The 21727-nt window shown below is 42.9% G+C and overlaps 1 protein-coding gene across 1 annotated transcript in view; it reads left to right on the top strand.

Annotated features, from left to right (window-relative positions):
• The first annotated feature begins 19987 nt into the window (after positions 1-19987).
• The window catches only part of LOC111967917 (inactive rhomboid protein 1-like), a 39903-nt gene continuing 38163 nt past the window's right edge, over positions 19988-21727 (top strand). The window contains 4 exon segments of the mRNA XM_070444935.1: positions 19988-19997; positions 20000-20013; positions 20955-21094; positions 21373-21519. Coding sequence (XP_070301036.1) covers positions 19988-19997; positions 20000-20013; positions 20955-21094; positions 21373-21519 — 311 coding nt within the window.

Below are 21727 nucleotides of genomic sequence, written 5' to 3'. Positions count from 1 at the left end.
GTGAGAGGGAACCAGACCAGGGGAGTACCAGCCAAAACCGTTCGGAAGAGTTTGTGCATATATTACAACAACATTTTGTTAGTTTTGGACTTCGGTAAGGTTTGTTTTCGGTTGTTCGTGCATACATTCTTTTCTTTAGGCCACACCCCTTCATCTGTGATAGGTCAACAGTAGGGATTTTTCAGTAAAGTCTTTGTTGTCTTTCAACAAGAGACGACTCGTTTTCATGCACATTTCTTCATTGCGAAACACTGCACCAAACATATTAGTTAGCTTTAAAATTGAGTGACTAAGATCTCCTCTGCAAAAACATCAAAGTTAATGACACATTTCTTGAGTTATCGTAGATTAATTTGGACTATTTTGAGGAAGTGTAAACTGGCTACGGCGTCTCAAAATGGACAAACAGTACAGGTCTTCTGGCCTGGTCTGTTGTTAGTCTGTTGTTTGTCTGGTCTTTTCCGTTTTGACATTTTTTACCAGTTTGGGTCATCGTCTAAGAACCGGAGTTGTGAGGTGAGGAAAAAACAAGGAATGCTTCACAAATTTGCATATCATACACCTCTATAAGCCTCATTGAAGCTACAAAACTGTTAGTGTTCAACCTTAACATGTGATGACAATACAACAAAACAGATGAACAGGAATGACATTTACTCCCACAGGTGGCCTAAAAAGATCTATCTGAAAGCCATGACCCTACTAAGCCACACCTCCAGTTCAGGGTTCCTCCAGAAACCCTTTGCTAAATTGAAACATTAAAGGTTCCTCCAAGAACTCCTCAACTAGTCAAAGGTGCAAATATGAACCATTGACTAGCAATGGTTCCTTGAGTAACTTGAGGTTCTCCAGGGTCCTTCGAGTCACCACTAATTCTAAGAGTGTACAATGTGTAGGCCTATTTGCTTTCTGTTTTAAAGTACATGCATGCCATTTCCTCAGGCACGTCAACACGCATGACATTAAGACAGGTTTCTGTCTGTCTACTGCCCCATCACTGTCAAACACACGCACACGCACACGCACAACGCACAACACCAACAACCACACACACAACCACACACACAAACACACACACACACACACACACACACACACACACACACACACACACACACACACACACACAACACACACAACACACAAGGTCATTGGGGTGGGATCCCCAGACCTTGCCTGAGGGAAGTCAACTATGATCTCATGTTTTTATTTTGAGTCTTGTGAGGCAGGAAAGGGCAACATGATTTCCATATCCTCTACCTTTACTTTTACTGTCATCTCCTATATCCTTCTCACTGAATGTTGATAGGGAGTTTTGGATGTAGGGACCATTGGATATGATTTGGGAAAGAGCACCAATACTATTACCGATAATCCTCTTTTCTGCAATCTACCATTTCGTAATTCTCAATTTTATTAATCATCATCATTGAGATTAGATCACACTGTGGCTGACTGAGTTATGAGATAAACAACACAAGACCAAACTAAATCTGCTCATTACACTTCAGACTGTACCATGCCAATCTACCATTCTTAGAAAAAAGGGTTCCAAAAGTGTTCTTCGGCTGTCCCCATAGGATACCCTTTTTGGTTCCAGGTAGAACCCTTTTTGGTTCCAGGTAGGACCCTTTTGGGTTCCAAGTAGAACCCTTTTTTGTTCCATGTAGAACCCTTTAACAGAGGGTTTAACATGGCACCAAAATGGTTCTACTGGTACCAAAAAAAAGTTATCCGATGGGGACAGCGCGAGACCCTTTTAGGTTCTAGATAGCAGCCACTGGGAGCCAGTCGCCAGAGAAGTTCTGTTCATACTGAAGCCAGGGGCCAGAGCCGAGTGTTGAAATGAAAGAAACAGGTGAATGCATCTTCTCTCTCACTCTCTCTCGCTTCTTTATCCTCCCCTCCAATTTTTTTTGTGCTATCGATGTTTCCCTGGGTACAACTGAGACATGTGACCCAGCAGGAGCATCAATAACCTGGTACATTCACATTTTCCCACTGTACACACGCAAACACACCCCCCCCCCCCCCCCCCCACACCACACAACACACACACACACACAGGTCATTGGGGTGGGATCCCAGACTTGCCTGAGGGAAGTCAACTATGATCTCATGTATTATTTTGGTTCCAAGTAGAACCCTTTTGAGTTCCCATGTAGCCCTTTGAACAGAGGGTTTTACATGGAAATCAAAAGAGTTCTACTGGTACCAAAAAGGGTTCTTCAAAAGGGTTCTCCGATGGGGACAGCCGAAGAACCTTTTAGGTTCTAGATGCAGCCACTGTGGGAGCCAGTCGCAGAGAAGTTCTGTTCATACTGTAGCCAGGGGCAGAGCGAGTGTTGAATGAAAGAAACAGGTGGAATGCCATCTCTCTCTCTCTCTCTCTCTCTCTCTCTCTTCTCTCTCTCTCTCTCTCCGTCTCTCTCTCTCTCTCTCTCTCCCATCCTCCCCCTCCAATCCATTTTTGTGCTATCAGTTGTTTCCCTGGCTACAGCCGAGACATGTGACCAGCACAGGAGCATTACAGTTTTTCCAACTGCTTACACACGTTTTCAAAAACTGTCTCCTTTTTCAAAACTCTACACACAATTCCCAAAACTGCACAAACAAAATCCAAAATGCCTCATCATCATCTCTTCAAGAATGTAACACTGCATTCAAAATGCCATAAACACATGTCAGAATGAAGCATTTGCATCAAATGGAAACAATGTTTCATAATAGTACATTTTTGAATATACCATGTAAACAATGTTGTTCTAAATCTAAAGCTCTTTGGTCTTTCTAAGGCTTATATCTACATTTCAATACAATGTTCTACAGTGAAAGTCATCTGCTGAGAGGGGTAAAGTACACTGTAAACACCAATGCAATGTAGAAACAGAAAATATTTATTAGGCCAAAAATTACTGTTGTATACAGTAGCATACAACAAAACCATAAACATATGTAAACCAAAAGTATATTCTTTAGAATACAGTAAAGAACACATTGTGTGTGTGGGGTCCCGGGGGGGGGGGGGGGGCAGTCCAGGAATTGGTAGGGGGGGGGCAGTCACCAGTGCTAAGCTACGCTTCATCTCTTCTCCGGCCTGGGTCTGGCCACAATACTTCGTCCACATCACAAGATACGTTTTCTCTTGCCAAACATCAAGGGAAGTATCTCCTAGCATGGCGTATCCAACCAAGCGGGCATAGGGTTGGCGATCATACACTTTCCAGCGCCAGGCTGATAAGAATTCCTCTATGGGATTTAGAAAAGGTGAATATGGGGGTAGGTACACAACTACAAATTGTGGATGGGTGGCAAACCAGTTTTGGACCAGAACAGCCCGGTGAACCTACATTGCTCATAAACCCACAAATCTAGCAGGCTCCTGATCTGGATCAGGGACAAGCATTGTGTAAATTGCATCAGAAAAGTGAGCATATGCGCCGGTGTTGTACGGACCCAGTGTGGCATTGTGATGGAGGACCCCGTTTTGAGTGATGGCAGCACACATAGTTATATTACCCCCACGCTGTCCAGGGACATTGGTATATCGCTCTTGTCCTATTACATTCTTCCGCGGCGCCTGGTTTTGGTGTAGGTTGAAGCCAACCTCATCCACATAAATAAATTCATGGCGAATTAATGGGCATCCAGCTCCAATACCCTCTGTAACAGACAAAAGGATATATCCAGATGAGTAAATATTGTATGTCTGAAGTACTGGAAGTAGTGTTGCATCCATACCTTTACAAAGTCATGTCGCATATTCTTGACTCTGTCAGAGTTTCTGTCTCAATGGCACCTTGTAAAGTTGTTTCATCGTCACTCGTGCCGTTGGAGTGAGTTGTATGGTTGAACAGGCTACTAGCATTGATGTTGTTTTAAATATGGTGTCATTATTCAAGATTTGCTCTCTTATCTCTCGAATCCTAATTGCATTGTTGGCCAAAACCATATTTTATATTACAGTCCTCTTGTACATCTGTAACAAGCATTCTCGTCCTCCATGATGTTTTTTGCCGTTTCCACTCTGTACATTAAAGCACTAGGACTGTAAAACAATGTACAAAAAAATGTAGTACACATGAATAACCACACTTTCATTCAATTCAGTAGTGCAGTAAATGGATGGCTTAGAGGTGACAAATGTTTATGCAATACTATGCAGTCATACGTATTTTCAGTACATTACTGTAAGTGCTAAAATAGGTCATTAGATAGTTGCAATACCTGTTCTATTTCTGAAGGTTCGAATTATGGACGCCACTGTAAAGTCGACTCAAGTTGGGCTGGACTCTCAGTACAGCCTCTCTCATGTCAAAGCGTGTTGATCACATGATCAACAGTGTTCCTGCTAATCTCATAAGAGATGGCTCTCCTTCCTTCTCTCTTTGCCTCGTCCTTCTTCTTCCTCTTCCTCTCCTCCTACTCCTCTTGCTCTCTGTCCATTGTTGGTAATCCCATTGTTCAAAACAGGTAATCTGACCTTTGACCTATTTATGGGCATATACTACAGTCAAGCAGTGATTGTTAGTGATGAGTTAAGCTATTATGTGTTTGCACATGTGAGGAGTGTGTGTGTGACCTGGTGAATAAGGTGTAGCATTTTGATTGGTTGTGGTTGGAAAAGGAAAGCAAGTCATCCTGTTAGATTTTGTGTTTTAGGTAGAGAATTGTGTGTAGTGTTTGTGAAAAAAGTGTTTTATGCAATTGACAACTGAGTCAAGGCTGAGAAATAGCTTATGGTTTTGGATATTTGGTGTGTAATTTTGCACTTGAGTGAGAGGTTTCAAACGTGTGACATGAAAAGATTTTTGTGTGTAACAGTTGGAAAAAACTGTAATAACTTGGAACATCTCTCATTTCCCACCTGTATATGTGAGTATATGGCTGGTGAATATATTGATGGCAGGCATTAGGCAATCCTTTAGAATATTTGCAGATTTTTTATTTATTTAACCTTTATATTAATGCAGAGAATCCCAAATGAGACCAGGGTCGCTCTTTTTCAACGATGCCCTGTGTTTTAACAAAAACACATAAATTCTATACAGAATTTACCCATCTCCCCAACATGTGTCAGAGAGTAAAGCGTTTAAAGACAGGGTCAATTTTTCTAATTCATTTGCAGAAGGATGATAGGATCCCATGGAGAGAAAACTGACCATAACCTCAAGTGTTTGTTTTGGTTTCCTGTCTGATAGGAAGTGATCTTTGATGACTAAGGTTCTATGAAAAGTAGTTATTAGTGGACGTCGTTATGGTCCTTCCATAGACTGACTCATCGAACCATCTGAATAATTTGGTCACACTCATTAAGCGTGCAATACATGGTGTATTACATATGGTGTTACATGGTGTATTACATATTGTGTTACATGGTGTATTGACATATTGGTGTTACAATGGTGTATTACGTATGGTGTTAACATATGACATGGTGTATTATAATCATGGTTACTGTTACATGTACGGTGTATTACGATGGTATTTATGGCTGTGTTACATAGGTGTCATGGTGATTACATATAGTTACATGATTCGGTATGGTTTGTATCATTTATTGTTAGTATTCACTAATGTGTTACATGTCATTATGTTACATGTGGTAAACAGATTGCACAGTGTTAAATTACATAGTGGTGTTTAATAGTTATATTGGCATTGGTGTAACATATTGGTGTTCATGGTGTATACGTATGGTTACATTGCTTATTACATTAGGTGTTACATAGTGTATTATTATGCGTTACTGGTGTAGTTACATATGGTGTTATAAATGTGTATCATAGGGTGTTACATGGTATTACATACTATGGTGTTACAATGGTGTATATACGTATGTGTTTACATTGCTTATTACATATGGTGTTACATAGTGGTATTATATGGTCGTTAACTTCATGGTGTATTACATATTGTGTTACATGGTGTTTACGTATGGTTACATTGTATTGACATATGGTGTTACAATTATGTATTACATATGGTGTTACATGGTGTATTACATGTTATGGTGTTACATGGTGTAATGTACATATGGTCGTTTACATGGTGTATCTGACATATGGTGTTACATGGTGTATTACATATGGTGTTACATGGTGTATTACATATGGTGACATGGTGTATTACATATGTCGTTATGGTGTATTACATATGGTGTTACATGGGTGGAGTTACATATGGTGTTACATGTGTATTACATATGGTGTTACATGGTGTATTACATATGGTGTTAGTCATTACATATGGTTGTTATACATGTTATGGTACATTGGTGTTTACATGGTGTAATTGACATATGGTGGTTACATATGGTGTTAATTACATATGGTGTTACATGGTGTATTACATATGGCTGTTACATGGTGCATTACATATGGTGTTACATGGTGTATTACATATGGTGTTACATGGTGTAATTACATAGTGGTGTTACATTGGTGCGATTACATATGGTGTTACAATAGTGTATTACATATGTGTTTACATGGTGTCATTACATATATGGTGTTACATGGTGTATTACGTATGGTAGTTTACCATGAGTGTTATTAGTATATGGTGGTTTATCATGGGTATTACTAATGGTGTTACATGGTGTATTACATATTGTGTTACATGGTGTATTACGTATGGTGTTACATGGTGTATTACGTATGGTTACATTGCTTATTACAATGATGTTCCTCTATAAAAGCTGGTCGATAGAATGCTGAGGGTTTGAGACATCCCACACCCATGCTGTTTCTGTTGTCAACATGATTAGTTGACAACAGATGGGATATGCCTTTTTTCCCAACACGATACTTAGCTAGAAAACATAACACACTGGTCTTACACTGGACTAGGGCCTATCCTGCATGCACCAACAGATTGAAGGGCATGAAATCCAATGGTTCCCTCGAGGGAAATTCCAGTGAATGACACAACAGCTTCCGAATTCCTCTTTACAGCAGCAAGGTGTTGGTCCGGTGTTTAGCAACAGTCTGTGGATGATATGGTGTTACTCTGAGGTAAGTACTGTATGTGGGAGTACTTTGGAATCAGTTATGCAAAGTGTTAACGCATTATGAAGGGTGTGGCTTGGAAGTGAAACATGCTCACATGTTGTTTATTATCCTACAGAGAGAGAGAGAGATAGCATGATGGAGAAAGAAAGAGATGGGGGGGAGAGAGAGAGTAGATATCCATCTAACCTTTTCCTTGTTCTGCTTGTTTCCTGTTTGTTACATATTGGTGTGTCCCCTTTTCTAATTCCAGCGTCAACTTCAATCCCCCTACACACACACAGCAGCCATGGGAAGCGTGTCTGGGCATGTTTTCTGCTAGGCACAGTAGGCAGTAAATCAAATCAGTGATGGTATTTATCATGTTTATATCAAGGCTGATGCTGTTGTGCTATCCTGACCTGTCACCAGCGAAGCTGCTGCTGTAGTAGCACCATTAGTAGGAGCCAGTAGTAATTTGGGCGGTGCTTATATTTGTCCATAGAAWTTTMTTTTTTTGCATATTCCAACTTCCCCTAAGACACGGACAGGGAGCAATTAGGGTTAAGTGCTTTGCTCAAGGGCACAGCAATAGATTTTTCACCTTGTCTGCCCTGGGATTCGGACCAGTGACCTTTCAGTAGTAGTAGTAGTAAGTCAATATCAGTCTACTGTTTCCTCACCTGTATTATCATCTCACCTGGCTCCATGTGACAATACTGGTTAGGGTCAGTCCCATTTTAATCCTGTCAATTCAGGAGATTGAAAAGGTACACATTTWAAAAATCATTTTTCCTATTCAGATTTTGGGGGGGGATTGATTTGAAATGGAGTCGACCCCATCCCTGCTGGTAAGACTTTATGTTGACATTATCATAACACCATTATGTAGTAGACTTTATATTAGAAGGTTCAAGGAAAGTGTTGCTAGGATATTTCAGTGAATTGGTAACCCGGCCGGGACTTTGCAACTCTCCGCAACTGTCAGTCCAACACCTTAGTCATTACACCCAGAGGTACGAACTTCTTACACTCTTCCCTCTGTGAAGGGAGATTGGCTTTTCCATCAGATGATAGGGATATGACAGCACTGGCATTTACTGGGATTGTTGCTGTAAAACCATTTGTGGTGGTTGCTGTTTGTTTGGGCTTCCCACAGAATGACATGAACAAGATGTGATCTGCCATGTGATCTGAGATGATCCTCTGTGATGATGATCTGGGATGTGATCTGAGATGATCTGGGATCTACTGCTATGTAGGCTGGGGGCAACAGCCTACATAGCGGGATGGGCAGAGTAGATAGATAGATAGATAGATAGATAGATAGATAGATAGATAGATAGATAGATAGATAGATAGATAGATAGATAGATAGATAGATAGATAGTAATAGATAGATAGATAGATAGATAGATAGATAGATAGATAGATAGATAGATAGATAGATAGATAGAGATAGATAGATAGATAGATAGATAGATAGATTGATAGATAGTAGTACATTTAGGAGAGATTTGCTGTAGGTTGGGGATAGGGTTATATTTTGGCTAAGATTTAGATTTTGCAGAGAGAAAATCATGTAAATGTAGGTGTGTAATGGAGGCTAGAATCCCCCATAAAAGTCTCACCAAACTTGAGCGGTTTGAATGGAAAATGCTTCACCAAAGTCTAGTCACATCTTTCATTGATGTCAATTAACATGGATGATGTCAGTGCTGTCACAAAGGCCAAAGTTATTCAGACGAGGCTCCAGACTGAGTGCTCCGTTTCAAAGCAGCCACAATTATGACATTCTTCATTCTCCCCTCTAAATATTCTTTTCAGTGTCATTTTTCTCCTCTCCACCCTTTTCTCCAATGCAGCATCTGTGCGCAATTACCATTAGATGTTTTTATCCAGTGCGAGCCAACAGAGGAAGCTGTTATGTCTAAGTCACAGCATGTGATGGTCCATAAGGAGCTCTATCATCAGAGCGCAGCAAAGCCACACAGACTGTGACTGGATGCACGAGATGGAAGTAGACTTAACCACTTCCAAGCTAGCTGAGACAGGAAGGAGGCGTCTTGCCAACAAAGAGAGTTGAGGCTGCTCTACTCCTCCTTCTCTTTCTCTCCCGCTTCCTCTCCTCACTCTTCTCTCTCTCTCTCTCTCTTCTCTCTCTCATACTCTCTCTCTCTCTCTCTCTCTCTCTCTCTCTCTCTCTCTCTCTTTCTCTCTCTCTCGGTCTTTGTTATTAATTATGGGACTGTGTCATCTAAAGATCTGTCATCTATCACATTCCCAGGAGACATCAGAAAGCCGTTGGTGCCTTTGACACAATGACAGTGTACAGGCTAAATATCCATAGCACATGGGGCACATTTTTCAGCGAAAAATAAAGTGACATTGGAATGGCCTGGTGAATGTCTGTGTTGGGCTTTTATGAGTTTATTAATAGATGTATTAGTTAGTGATAGATTCATTGAACTCATAAAACTGCAACTGCATGTAATCTGAAATGTGTGTTGGGCCGCCAAGTCTCCTCCAGTCTCACTGCATATTAGTCAAGCACTAGCCGATGGGTATCAGTATCAAAAACAACATTGTGAACTGGAGGATGGGAGCAGATTTACCGCCGTTATAACTGTCATTTACAGTGTAACGTGAGTGTAGAAGGTAGACCAGGCAGCAGCCGGAGTCCATTTGAACCATGTCATATTACAAATATTACACCATGTCATAAAGTGGTAAAAGGTCTGTGGAGTTGTGTCTCCTTCAGGTGAGTTACAGGTGGATCCTTCCTACTGCATTATAGCGAACCAACCTAATGTAGGATTAGAATTGATTCACACCGTCATTAGTCAGTGGGCTCCATGAAGCTTATAGCAGCTTAGAGACAGTGCTCTCAGTGGATGTGTACCCCTATGAAACTGTAGCTAATGCTTCATAATTCCTCTTTGCTAATGGACACTATGGGCCGTTACCTCTGGTGTGTTTCTGATACGCAAACGGCTCTCAGAGTTCCATTCCGGAATGGAATGAAACAGAATTGGAATACCGACTCCCATTCCATTCTGAGCTTGTTCCACACAGTCTTTATGGAATTGGATGACATTTTGTTGTCAGGTGATAGGACTGTTGACTTGAGACCGTGATATGTGAAGCCACATCACGGTAGTGCACTATATGGAAAAGTGTGCCATGCATTTGAGCCCTTAGTCTGCCGACTGACTGGAGTGGGTAGTGGGTAGTGGGTAGTCGGTAGTGGGTAGTGTGGGTAGTGGGTAGTGTGGGTAGTGTGGGTAGTGGGTAGTGGGTAGTGTGGGTAGTGGGTAGTGTGGGTAGTGTGGGTAGTGGGTAGTGGGTAGTGTGGGTAGTGGGTATTGTGGGTAGTGGGTAGTGGTGACAGCGTAATAGTGTTTATTTTCCCAGGCAGTTTGTTCAGTGCCAGTTGGAGAAGAGACCAACCCTCAGACTCCTAACTGTGTCTGTATTCTCTCCTCTCCCCTGAGGGACCGCTTTGTGGTAGGTCTGGCCATTTCCGCCCTGCCTCTCACTCTTTCCCTCTCATTCTGGGTCTCTGTCGTCAACTCACTGTTTAAAAATGACAAACTGACAGATGGGAACCAGGCTATGCCTTCTGCTGTGCCTTCTGCCCAGGCTTTTGAAGTAACTTGGTATGATATTGGGAAGAATTGTAACTTTTTATTTCAAGGTTTCCTGGCAGTCAAATATGCTGTGATAATATATTGGAAATGTTGGAACTGCAGTGAGTTTTCACTATAGGATTTTTCCATTCCATTTGGAATATAATATTCCATATAACATTTCCGAGATATCTTCATTAACTTAGAACAGTCATTTATATTTCAAAGGTATGCAAATTGAGTGAATGTTATGTCAATACGTTTTATTTAGAAGCAGACCTGACATAATTATGTTAGTGCAGGAATAAAGCAGTGCCTTGTGTGGGCTTTTCTTTCTTTAGTGTCATTAGCATCAWTATTAACACCAGACCTTTAACTCAGAAACTAACTGAGTTAAGGGGATACTGCGATATTCTGGCAATGACTGGAAGTCTACAGCTACGATAGCGTATGCAATGGAAATGATGTATACGGATAGATAGACCCASTCAGGTCTGTGAGTTATCCAGGGGAAGAGACCCATGGCCAGGGAGTCCGAGCGGTCTGGAGGGAAGGATGATGGGTCCCAGTAGAATTACCACAGCGCTTCTCTCTTTCCTCTCTCTTTTCTTCTTCTTCAATGTGTCAAGTGTTTTTCTCCAACCCACCCCCTTTGTATGTCTTCTCCTCCTGTTCATGTTCTCTCCTCTCCTCCTTCCTCTCCTTCTTTTTCACGGCTTGGTAATCTCCTGAGGGACTGAGAGCTTGGCTGATAACCAGCCTCTTACACATGCTTTCAGAGTGCCATTCAGAGCTCCAGCTGGGCTGGAATCCTCCTGCAATCCTGAATACAAATAGAGTGTTTAATACTGTATATAAACGCCTGGTGTGCACTTTTTTAGGATCGAAGGAAAACCCGCATTCACTGTAAATGGTCTTGAAAGATCTAGTGAACTASTGAGACCGTTTCGGTTTGTAGAATTCTGGGGTTCAGCATAGCAAGCTTTTACACTTCTGTGATTTTTACATACAGTATTAAACCAGCCCAGGACAATGAATGACTGAAACTGTTGATGTTTGAGGGCTTAATTTATGCGTGTGAATATTCTCTATTGGACTACTGAGAACTCTTATTGTGAAAACAGCTGGTCTTTTGCTACGCCTGCATTTTCATGGCTATGGCTCAATAACAGAGGCCTAGGGGGTGAGTTTCCCGAAAGCCTCGTAGCTGAATCAGGCTGGCAGAGTGGTTTTGGTTCTGTAGCTGTACAGCCATTCCACACCATCACGGGTTACGCCACCAGAAACAGAACTGAGTGGGATGAAATGGGGTGGAACGGCCTGGTCTCTCAGGAGGAATGTGAGGTATTTCCGAGCATGTGCACCACAGAGTGTCGAGCCAACCAGGCGGTGCGCCATGACTATCAAGGGCACCACTACCACAGGACTTCTGGTATGGTTAACTTACCCTGGTCAAATAAAGGTTGAGAATGGTCTGTGCTAGCTTGGTGGTGGTTTGTGCAATAGAGAACTTTGATTCTACCTCTACTTCCCTAGCGATACATAATGCATTATAGACCGGATCTTATCTTGAGGAACGCACACAACAGCCGTTCTCATAAATCTTGTGTTGATGTGCATGGGATTTGTTTTAAATTCAAGTTATGCATATACATTTACGTCAGGATTGGGCTTTATGAAAAAAGAGAGGAAGTCTTTAGTCAAAAGCTTATACTTTCCCCTGTATCCTGGTTGACCACTGGGTCTGAGGATTGAGGTAAATAGAATGGACCCGTAATACCAGATTAAACTTGGTGACATATGTCAATAGTAGAATGAGTTGGAAAACAAAAAAGATGACTGTATTTTCTCTTTATCAGATCATATTTTGGCTTGGTTTTGCTGCTGGGGATGATGACGGTGTGGGTGGTTTATGGAACAGTTAGTCCAAAATGTGGCTAAACCTTAGTGGAGTCAAACTAAAATGTGACCTCTTGTTTGAACTTCTTAAAAAATCCATACGTTCTCTTTCCAATATGATACGGAGATGAACTGCAAATACAATCGACTTTCTGTGCCAATGAGTGCACCGTCTTCTTTACTGCAGGTCAGGGATGGGCAACTGGTCGCATGCGGCCCGCGGCAACCCTTTTGTAGGCCCGCGGCAACCCTTTTGTAGGCCCGCGGCAACCCTTTTGTAGGCCCGCGGACCAATTAAGTCAGGTTCTCAACTTACTGTTGAGAGTTAGAATAATAGAATACACAAGGTGCAATTTCGAAAAGTGATTGTGTATCAGCTATTTTATTTATTTCTTGGTAAGTTAGTCTAGCGGCCAGCTATCTAAACTTGTAGTTAGAATGGTCGAATGAGCAAACTGTGCGGGGTCCATTGATCATCGGTTATCATATTAAAAACAACGAACATTTGCCTCCACCCTATGACAAAATGTATAGAATTGCAGGAAATGTGTTAGAAAATTGCAAACTCTTCTCTCCGCCCCATGGCAAAATGTGTAGAATTGCAGCAAACTTGCTTTAAAATGGCAACATTTTCTCTACGCCGCATGGCAAAATGTGCAGAATTGCAGGAGATGAACTTTAAAATGATTTTCGCTGTCACGTGGGGGGCCGCTAAAATGTTTTGCTCGCAAGGTAGTGGTGTTTCTTTGGGGGGGGGGGTATGGTTGTGGGTACGCAGACCCGTTTCTTTGTGGCCCCCACCCCTATCAAAGCAGCCCATCCCTGCTGTAGGTCATACTTTTATTGTGCATTCTGTGGCTGTTTTCTCTGTTATACTCACTGTTGTTAGGTAGATGTGTTTTTTGCAGCTGGTCTGAGCGTGTGTTGTAGTCAAACAAAGCGAGGGTAAGGCACCGGAAGAGGGACACAACACAACAAACACAACACACACACAACACGGCACCACTCGCAGAAAGGAAGCAACAAAATGAGGTCATCCATCGCTGGAGAACACACACACAAAGAGATATGACTGTAACATCTGGCACAGATCAAAACCCACTACACAGACCTCTGATGATGTCACGGGGGGAGGGGGGGACACATAACTAGGACTTATCTAAGAGCAGATGGCGGGTTCGCTGGGGTTCGATTTTTCCAACACATCAAATTTCCAACATTTCAGCCAAAGATTCATAACACACGAGTCCATTTACATGACACAAGAGAATAAATATCATCACTGTTTGAACTGAGATGATATCAGGCCCATTGCTTTGTCCATGGTGCATAAAGCATAAAATGCAGAGCTCCTCTACAATACTCTGTCAAGCTGAAATGAGAAGAGGTGGTATTGGGCTCTGTAAGGTTACACTGACCTTATCCTGAGGATTCGAGTTGATTTGTTCGCTGAAAAGAAGCATTTGTGAGACATCCACAGGAACACAGTCGGTGAAGACAAGTGTCAATTAAATGCAAAAAATACAGCCTGGCATTCTGTACGAGCAAGGAAGGTTGAAATAGAGAGGAGAAAAAGAGAAGAAGAGAAAAAGGAAGGAAAGATAGGAGAGAGAGAGAAGAGAGAGAAGAGAGAGAGAGAGAGAGAGAGAGAGAGAGAAGAGAGAGAAGGAGAGAAGGAGAGAGAGACGAGAGAGAGAGGAGAGGCGAGAGAGAGAGAGAGAGAGAGAGAGAGAGAGAGGAGAAGAGATGGTTTGGAAAGTGCAGAGGCTATTGAACAAGACCAACGATAAGAGTAACTTTGACGCTCAGTTCAACCCCCAGTACTATCCGCGCAAAGCCTCTTTCCATGAGCACAGGAAACAGGGTAGGGAGGACAATGTTGGACAACTCTTTTATGCAATGTGAATTCTTTTATTTCACAAGATGTGCGGAAGAAAGTTCCTGAATGCAAAACAGGCCTAATACTTGATATTGGGAAGCGTAACGTAAGAGAAGATCCAGCTGTCATCCCAAATCCATCACATATACTACTGTAGTTTACACTATTTTTAGCCGTCATTGTAAATGAGAATTTGTTCTAACTTGACTTGCCTAGTTAAATAAAGGTTAATATTATTATTTTTTAAGTAAGTGAAATCAAACCACAATCTGCATAACAAAGAGCAAGTCATTAAACACATTCATTCAGTTTAATATTCAGATGAAAACGCATTTCCATTCCGTTCCTTGACTCCTGTGCAGGGTGACTTCCTGGAGATTCTTTATGTTATGACATCAACCCGTCCAATCCATGTCCTATCTCCTTCTAGGCTCGACAGACAGGAGGAGGCGTATTATCATGTGGTCTACTGCAGGATTAAAGCCTGTCCATGTACCCTTAACCTCTGCTTGTCAAGACACACACAACACACACACACACACACACACAAACACACAACACACACACACACACACACACACACACACACACACACACACAGCACACAGCACACACATCACCACAACACACACTCACCAGATGAAAGAGACTGAAAAAATCCGCCCCACCCCCGCGGGGCCGTGGAAAAAAAAGAGGAAGCGGTATGGAAAGTGAAATCTACGTTGTTGAGTATGCTGTTTTGTGTCAAAAGGGGATGAGAGAAAAAGGGAGTGCTATTGTTCTTATTATTTTACCTCTCATACTGCTAACTTCTGACTTAGGCCTTAACCGCAGTTTGTGTGCGTACGTGCAACTGTGTGTGTGTGCGTGCGTGTGTGCGCGTGTGTATGTGTGGCCATAGGATATGGTCATATTGTTCTGGTGAGATGCTATTTGTAGGAGTGTGTTTACTCTCTCTGGCTCTGAAAGACTCTGAAGGAGTACACAGGGTTCTAGAACCAACCACAGAATGACCTTCAGAACACAGCCAGCCAGAACCAGCCACAGAATGACCTTCAGAACACAGCCAGCTGAGGGATAACTGCTGCTTTTTTTCTGAATTCTTACCGTAAACTCCATTCCCTTGGGTTTGGAAACACACCCACTCTGACTGCCTGGCTGGCTAGTGTGTCGCTGCTGGTATTGAATAGCACACAGCTTGTTGGACTTGGCTTCAGTGAGTCTCAAGCCTCAAGAATCAATGATGATATAATAGACGATTGTTCTGTTAATGATTTCATGGCAAGACCAACGACTGTAATTTCCCTTCTGAGAAATATTTCAAAAGGAACCTCAAAACCATCCACATCTGATATCTCCTTAAATGGTGGTTGTCTGTTCAGTCTTACAAATGCTGCATTCAGATGTCCTTCTCATGATCATCTGATGTTTAACTCTTATTTAACATTGGCTGGCTCTAGGACTTCTTTTCCAGATCATAGTTAGATCCCACATTGTCACCACACAGACATAGGACAMCCTCAATGCCTTACGGCCTCCTGTTGATCAGCCAAGACCACCCTGCTGAATGGATGAAGGATTATGTGGATACAAGTTTGCTTACATCAAAGATCATATCTTCGCTCTTGACACATGGCAAACAGTCTATTAGTCAACTGCTTCAGTGAGGAAGCCCTGCTTGTCTGGAGACAGTGTGGGTTTAGGTTTGACTCAGTGGGTGTGCTACTGTARGTGTACAGTATACCAATCACGACTCTCTGTGGTTCTTCTATCCACAGGATTACTTAGTTTTTTTTTATTGCTTAAGCACGATTTTCAAAACAGGGCCCGTGTTTACAAAACACTACACACAATTACCACAACCACACACCCAATTAGCAAAACACTACAGATCCTTTGCAAAATTAAACACTCTTGTAAAAACTATACACTTCTTTTTAAAAAACACACTTTGTTACCATATGAAACACACACGTTTCACATTACTATACTCTGTTTGCACGAGTTACACTCTGCTGTGATAAACCTAAAACACTTTGAGCACTTCTACTTCCCTATGATTAGAGTAGGCTACTATCAACAAAGTACAAATATAATGTACATTCACCAAACACTACACAAGACCAATGTTGCAGACTGAAGAAACTCATTTATTTCTCAACACGCCCAAAATGTTGACATGGAGATTCATAATACTGTAACCAAACGTCACTTTACGTATTGTAAGTTCAAAAAAAAAATTAACAAAATAACTAGACATTGTCTCTTCGCCTAGCTGGATCTGGCCAGAGAATTTCATCAACATCGCAGGCAATATTGTCATTAGCAAGACACCTTGGAAAGAAACGTCTTGAATGACGAATCCATCCTTGCATTGCTGCTACCTTCATCTGGTCACAGGCCTCCTCCATGGCTTGGATGAGGGGTACCTCAGCCTGGAGACGGAGATCATATACCTTCCACCGCCATGCCGAGAAAAACTCTTCTATAGGGTTGAGGAATGGAGAGTATGGTGGAAGATATAGGACGGTGAAATYTGGATGTTGCTGAAACCAGTTCTGAACCAGAGCAGAGCGGTGGAAAGACACATTGTCCCAGACAACAATGTATTGCATATGATCGATTTGATTTGCTGCTGTTATGTTGTGCAATTGGTCCAAGAATGTAAGTATGAGTGCTGTGTTGTAAGGGCCCATATGGGCATGGCGGTGGAGGACCCCATTCTGTGTAATGGCTGCACAGAGTGTTATATTACCCCCACGTTGCCTTGGGACATGTGATCTACTAGTCCCTGTGGCCAATGATGTTTTCTTTCCCCTTCCTTCGTGTTCTCGTCTTCAGTGTTGAACCCGGCCTCATCTACGTAAAATGAACTCATGCTGGATCTCCTCTCCATCCATTCGTAAAACTCTCTGAAAAACAAGTGTCATGGCAATGTGAGTCAGTGAGGATCTAGTATACCATAACAGTACAGTAAAGATTATGACAGGGACAGTATGCAAGAATCCACCCACTGCTTAAAGTGAATACATACCTCTTGCATTAATCATGGCCGCAGTCGTTTCACCCTTTCGGATTGCCGCTCGAATGGCCTCGATAAATTGCCATTCATTTGAATATGTTTTTTGTTTTTTTTTTTGAATGCGTGCCAGTGTTTGATGTTGAGACCTGATGGATATCGTTGTTGAAAAATGGCGTGGTTATTGACACAATGTTAGTTGGATCTGCTTACGTGTTATAGCATTGTTGGCCAAAACCATGTTTACTATACTTCCCTCTCTTGCTTTCTGTGAAACATAGGAGGCCTTCCCCCTTGTCGTCCACTGACCCTCAATCCTATGTAGAAAAAATAACAGTATACAATATGTACAGTAATTTCACAGGAAAAGTTCAACAGAAGTGCTGTAGTGCAATTAGGAATACAAGACTGTAGCAGGTTACTGGAAACCGTTGCCAATGTTTTTGATTATGATGATTTTTACATACCTATTTTCCATGTCGAAATGTTCTCATCACAACTTTTGAGCCATCTGATATATCGCTTAGATTTGGCTGTACTCGCAGTCCAGCCTCCCCTCAGCTCAGGCCTGGGTGACAACGGGTCAACGTGTTGCTGCCGGATCTCATATTGTCAGATTCGGTCCTCTTTGAAGCACCTTGCTTGTCTTCCTCCTCCTCCTCGTCCTCATTCTTCCCGTCCTCCTCGTTTTCTTCCTTCGTCCTCCTCCTCGTCCTCCTCGTTCTTCCTCCTCGTCCTCCTTCGTTCTCCTCGTCGGCCCTCCTCGTTCTCCTCGTCTTACTCTTTCTCTGACTTTTCCCATTTTGCTTGAAGACCGATTGAACTCACCTGGCTTTTTTATAGTGTTATACACCTTGCATTGTGTGTCTACAATTAAGCAAACGAAGTGTTTGCACACCCTGATGAACGGTGTTTGAACCAATTGGGTTGGCGGTGTGGTAATTTGACAGTCAGATGCTTTGGTATTGCAAGGATGGGGACTCATGATAGATTTTTTGTGTGTAATGTATGGTTAAGTGTGTTAGTGTTTTGGCATATCATTGTGTGTAGTTGTATTTTGCAACAAGTGTGAGGTTGACAATGTGCTTAATAGTTGTGCAAATATGGCTGATGTTTTGCTTCTTGAGTGTAAGGTTTTGCTAAAGTGTACTACTTTTAATTTTAGTGTGTAAGGGCAATCCAAAAAAAACTGTAGTAGTGTATGTTTGGATGTGTGGAGTGGAGCCCCTAAAGTTATACTGGATTGAGTCAGGCTATTCCTTTGATTGCAGGGTCCTGGTTGACTTGACGGTGTGTGTGTGTGTGTGTGTGTGTGTGTGTGTGTGTGTGTGTGTGTGTGTGTGTGTGTGTGTGTGTGTGTGTGTTGTGTGTGTGTGGTGTGGTGTGTGTGTGTGTGGTGTGTGTGTGGTTGTGTGTGTGTGTGTGTCTGCTGTGTGCATGTGCGTGTGTATTGAAACATCCTCAGGGGTGGGCTGAGTTCAAAGACATAGTGTAATACTCGGGCTCCTGAGATGGCGCAGCGTCTAAGTCACTGCATTCTCAGTGCTAGGAGGTGTCCACTACAGGACCCTGGTTTGATATCACAGGCTGTATCACCAACCGGCCCATGATGGAGTTCCATAGAGTGGCGTTACAGCGTCGTCCGGTAGGATTGTCTGGGGTAGGCCGTCATGGTAAAAATAATTTGTTCTTAACTGACTTGCCTTATTTTTAAAAATAAAAATAAATACAGTACAACATTGAGTGGGGTTGCGATGAGGAGGAAGTTTTGAGGCAATAAACAGCCCCTTGTGGGAAGAATTACTAGTACAAAGTCTTAAAAGACACACGGAAATGGAAGATCATGGTTCTGCTTTGATATAAGCATTTCAGCTACAACCGCAATAACATCAGCCTAATATGTGTATGCGACCAATAAAGTATTGATTGGATTTTGATGCAAGTGTACAGCGACAGCATACCGGACACAAAGAATATGACTACGAAGATGGAAGAGAGACAGTTGAAAACATAGAGAGAGCCACCGATAGACAGACTAAATCTGGGCCTGGTCCAGATGGGCAGACAGCAGTGGAACACAGGGCAGGCTGTGTCCAGATGGGCAGACAGACAGTGGACACAGGGCAGGCTGTGTCCAGATGATGGGCAGAAAACAGCAGGGACACAGGGCAGGCTGTTGTTATCAGCATGGGGCAGGACAGGACAGTGGACACAGGGCAGGCTGTGTCCAGTTGGAGGGCCACGTTTGTCTGTTGTTTACTGGCTTGGCAGCATCACCAGCATTAGGATCGCCAACTTCCCAATAAAATGAAAGGTACTCAATAAAGCTGCTTCATGCCGCTCTCTCTGAGTCAGATTCACTGGGTTTATCTGTAATACGGCTCTGCAATGTGTCTGTGTGTTCTGAACTTCTGTCTCACATCTCTCCTCTCCCTGTCTCCAGCTGGCAGGGTTAGCGCGTAGGGGCGGGTAGAGAGCTATGGCTGGAGCCAGGCCACCCCAGGAGGAGCGCAGTCTGCAGAGGAAGGAAACCTCATGGCCTCAGAGTGGACATCGCCCCCACAGTTGTCCCATGGATGAGCCTCAACATTCATACAGGTATGAGACACATCTCTCTCTCTCTCCTCGTCTCTCTCTCTCTCTCTCTCTCTCTCTCTCTACTCTCTCTCTCTCTCTCTCTTCTCTCTCTCTCTCTCTCTCTCTCCTTCTCTCTCGCTACACACTCTCAACACACACACACACACGTGGTTTTTACTAACTTGTGGGGACCAAAACAATTGATTCCCATTCAAAAATCCTATTTTCCTAACCCCTATTTTACCCTAAACCTAACCCTAACCAACCCTAACCGTTTAACCCTAAAAACTAAACCTAACCCTAACTCCTAAACCCCTAAACCCAACTCCTAACCCTAACCCTAAAACCTACTCCTAACCCTAACCACCTAATCTTAACCCCTAACTCTAACCCCTACCCTAACTCCAAACCCCTAACCCTTAACCCTAATTGGTAAGCCTAAACCTAAGCCTAAAAACCCTTTTTCCTTGGTGGGGGACCAGCAAATGCTTTCCTTGTTTCACTATCCCTCAGGTCCACACAGATGGAAAGTATAACCAAACAACACCACACGCACACCACACACACGCACACAACACGCACACGCACACACCGCACATGCACACACACGCACAACACACACACACACACACACACACACACACACACACACACACACACACCACAACACACACAACACACACACACCACACACACACACACACATCGACACACACACCACAACACACACCCACACACCTTACATTTCCAGATACAATGCAACTGATAGACACAACACACACACTTATACAGGTAGAGCACACACCCCACACACATTCATACATACATGTACAGTTGCTGTAATCTGGTCTACACACAGGTTCAATACAGATTCAATACAAGCGTACAATAGAGACCAGCTACAGTTAATCCACTCAGCTATTGAGGTGCAATGTCTTCTTGTTGTCTGGTGTGTGTCGCAGCCGGTGAAGAGGCAGGGGTTCCTGCGCAGTGTGAGCATGCCTGGCGAGAACATACAATCAGGCATCGCAACCTTTGACCCCAGCAACCATCTCCAACCCCCCTTGCAGCGCCAGCCCTCCATCACACAGACCATCAAGAGGTGAGACCACACACACGTACACGTGTATCACACACCACACCTTCCACTCTCCTTGCTTCTGCATTACCTGAATATCTTTTCTAAATAACACTAACTTTTACGAACTGACTCTTACTCTTTTCCAGCTGATCTGAACTTATACTCTTTTCATTTCCCTTTTTACTCCTCTCCTTTATTTCCCACTCTCTCTCCTTTCTCTTGGTGTCTCTTCCTTCTCCTTCCCCATCTGCCTACCTGCCTCCCCGGCTTTCCTCGGTCTGGTGTGTGTGTGTGTGTAGTGAGAAGAGGGTGCATTTCAAGCGGGTCAACACGGTCCCTCCTAAGGGCCAGAGGGGCCCCCGACGGGTGTCTGTGCTCCGCAGGCGCTCKTGTGTCCCCAAACTGGTCACCCGCCGCCGCTCGTCCATCCCCAAACAAATCATCAAGTAAGAGTGAGAGAGGGGGGGAGGGGATGAGGAGGAATATGAAGAGAGAGAAGGATGAAAGAAGGAACAAGGGAAGAGAGAGAAGGAAAAGATTAAGATAATGTGTCAATACAACAATGTAAGAATCCTCAATACGACAATGTAAGAATCCTCAATACGACAATGTAAGAATCCTCAATACGACAATGTAAGAATCCTCAATACGACA

The sequence above is a fragment of the Salvelinus sp. IW2-2015 genome, linkage group LG8 (assembly GCF_002910315.2).
Source record: "Salvelinus sp. IW2-2015 linkage group LG8, ASM291031v2, whole genome shotgun sequence".
NCBI lineage: Eukaryota > Metazoa > Chordata > Actinopteri > Salmoniformes > Salmonidae > Salvelinus > Salvelinus sp. IW2-2015.
This window is presented reverse-complemented; position numbering and strand designations above follow the sequence as displayed.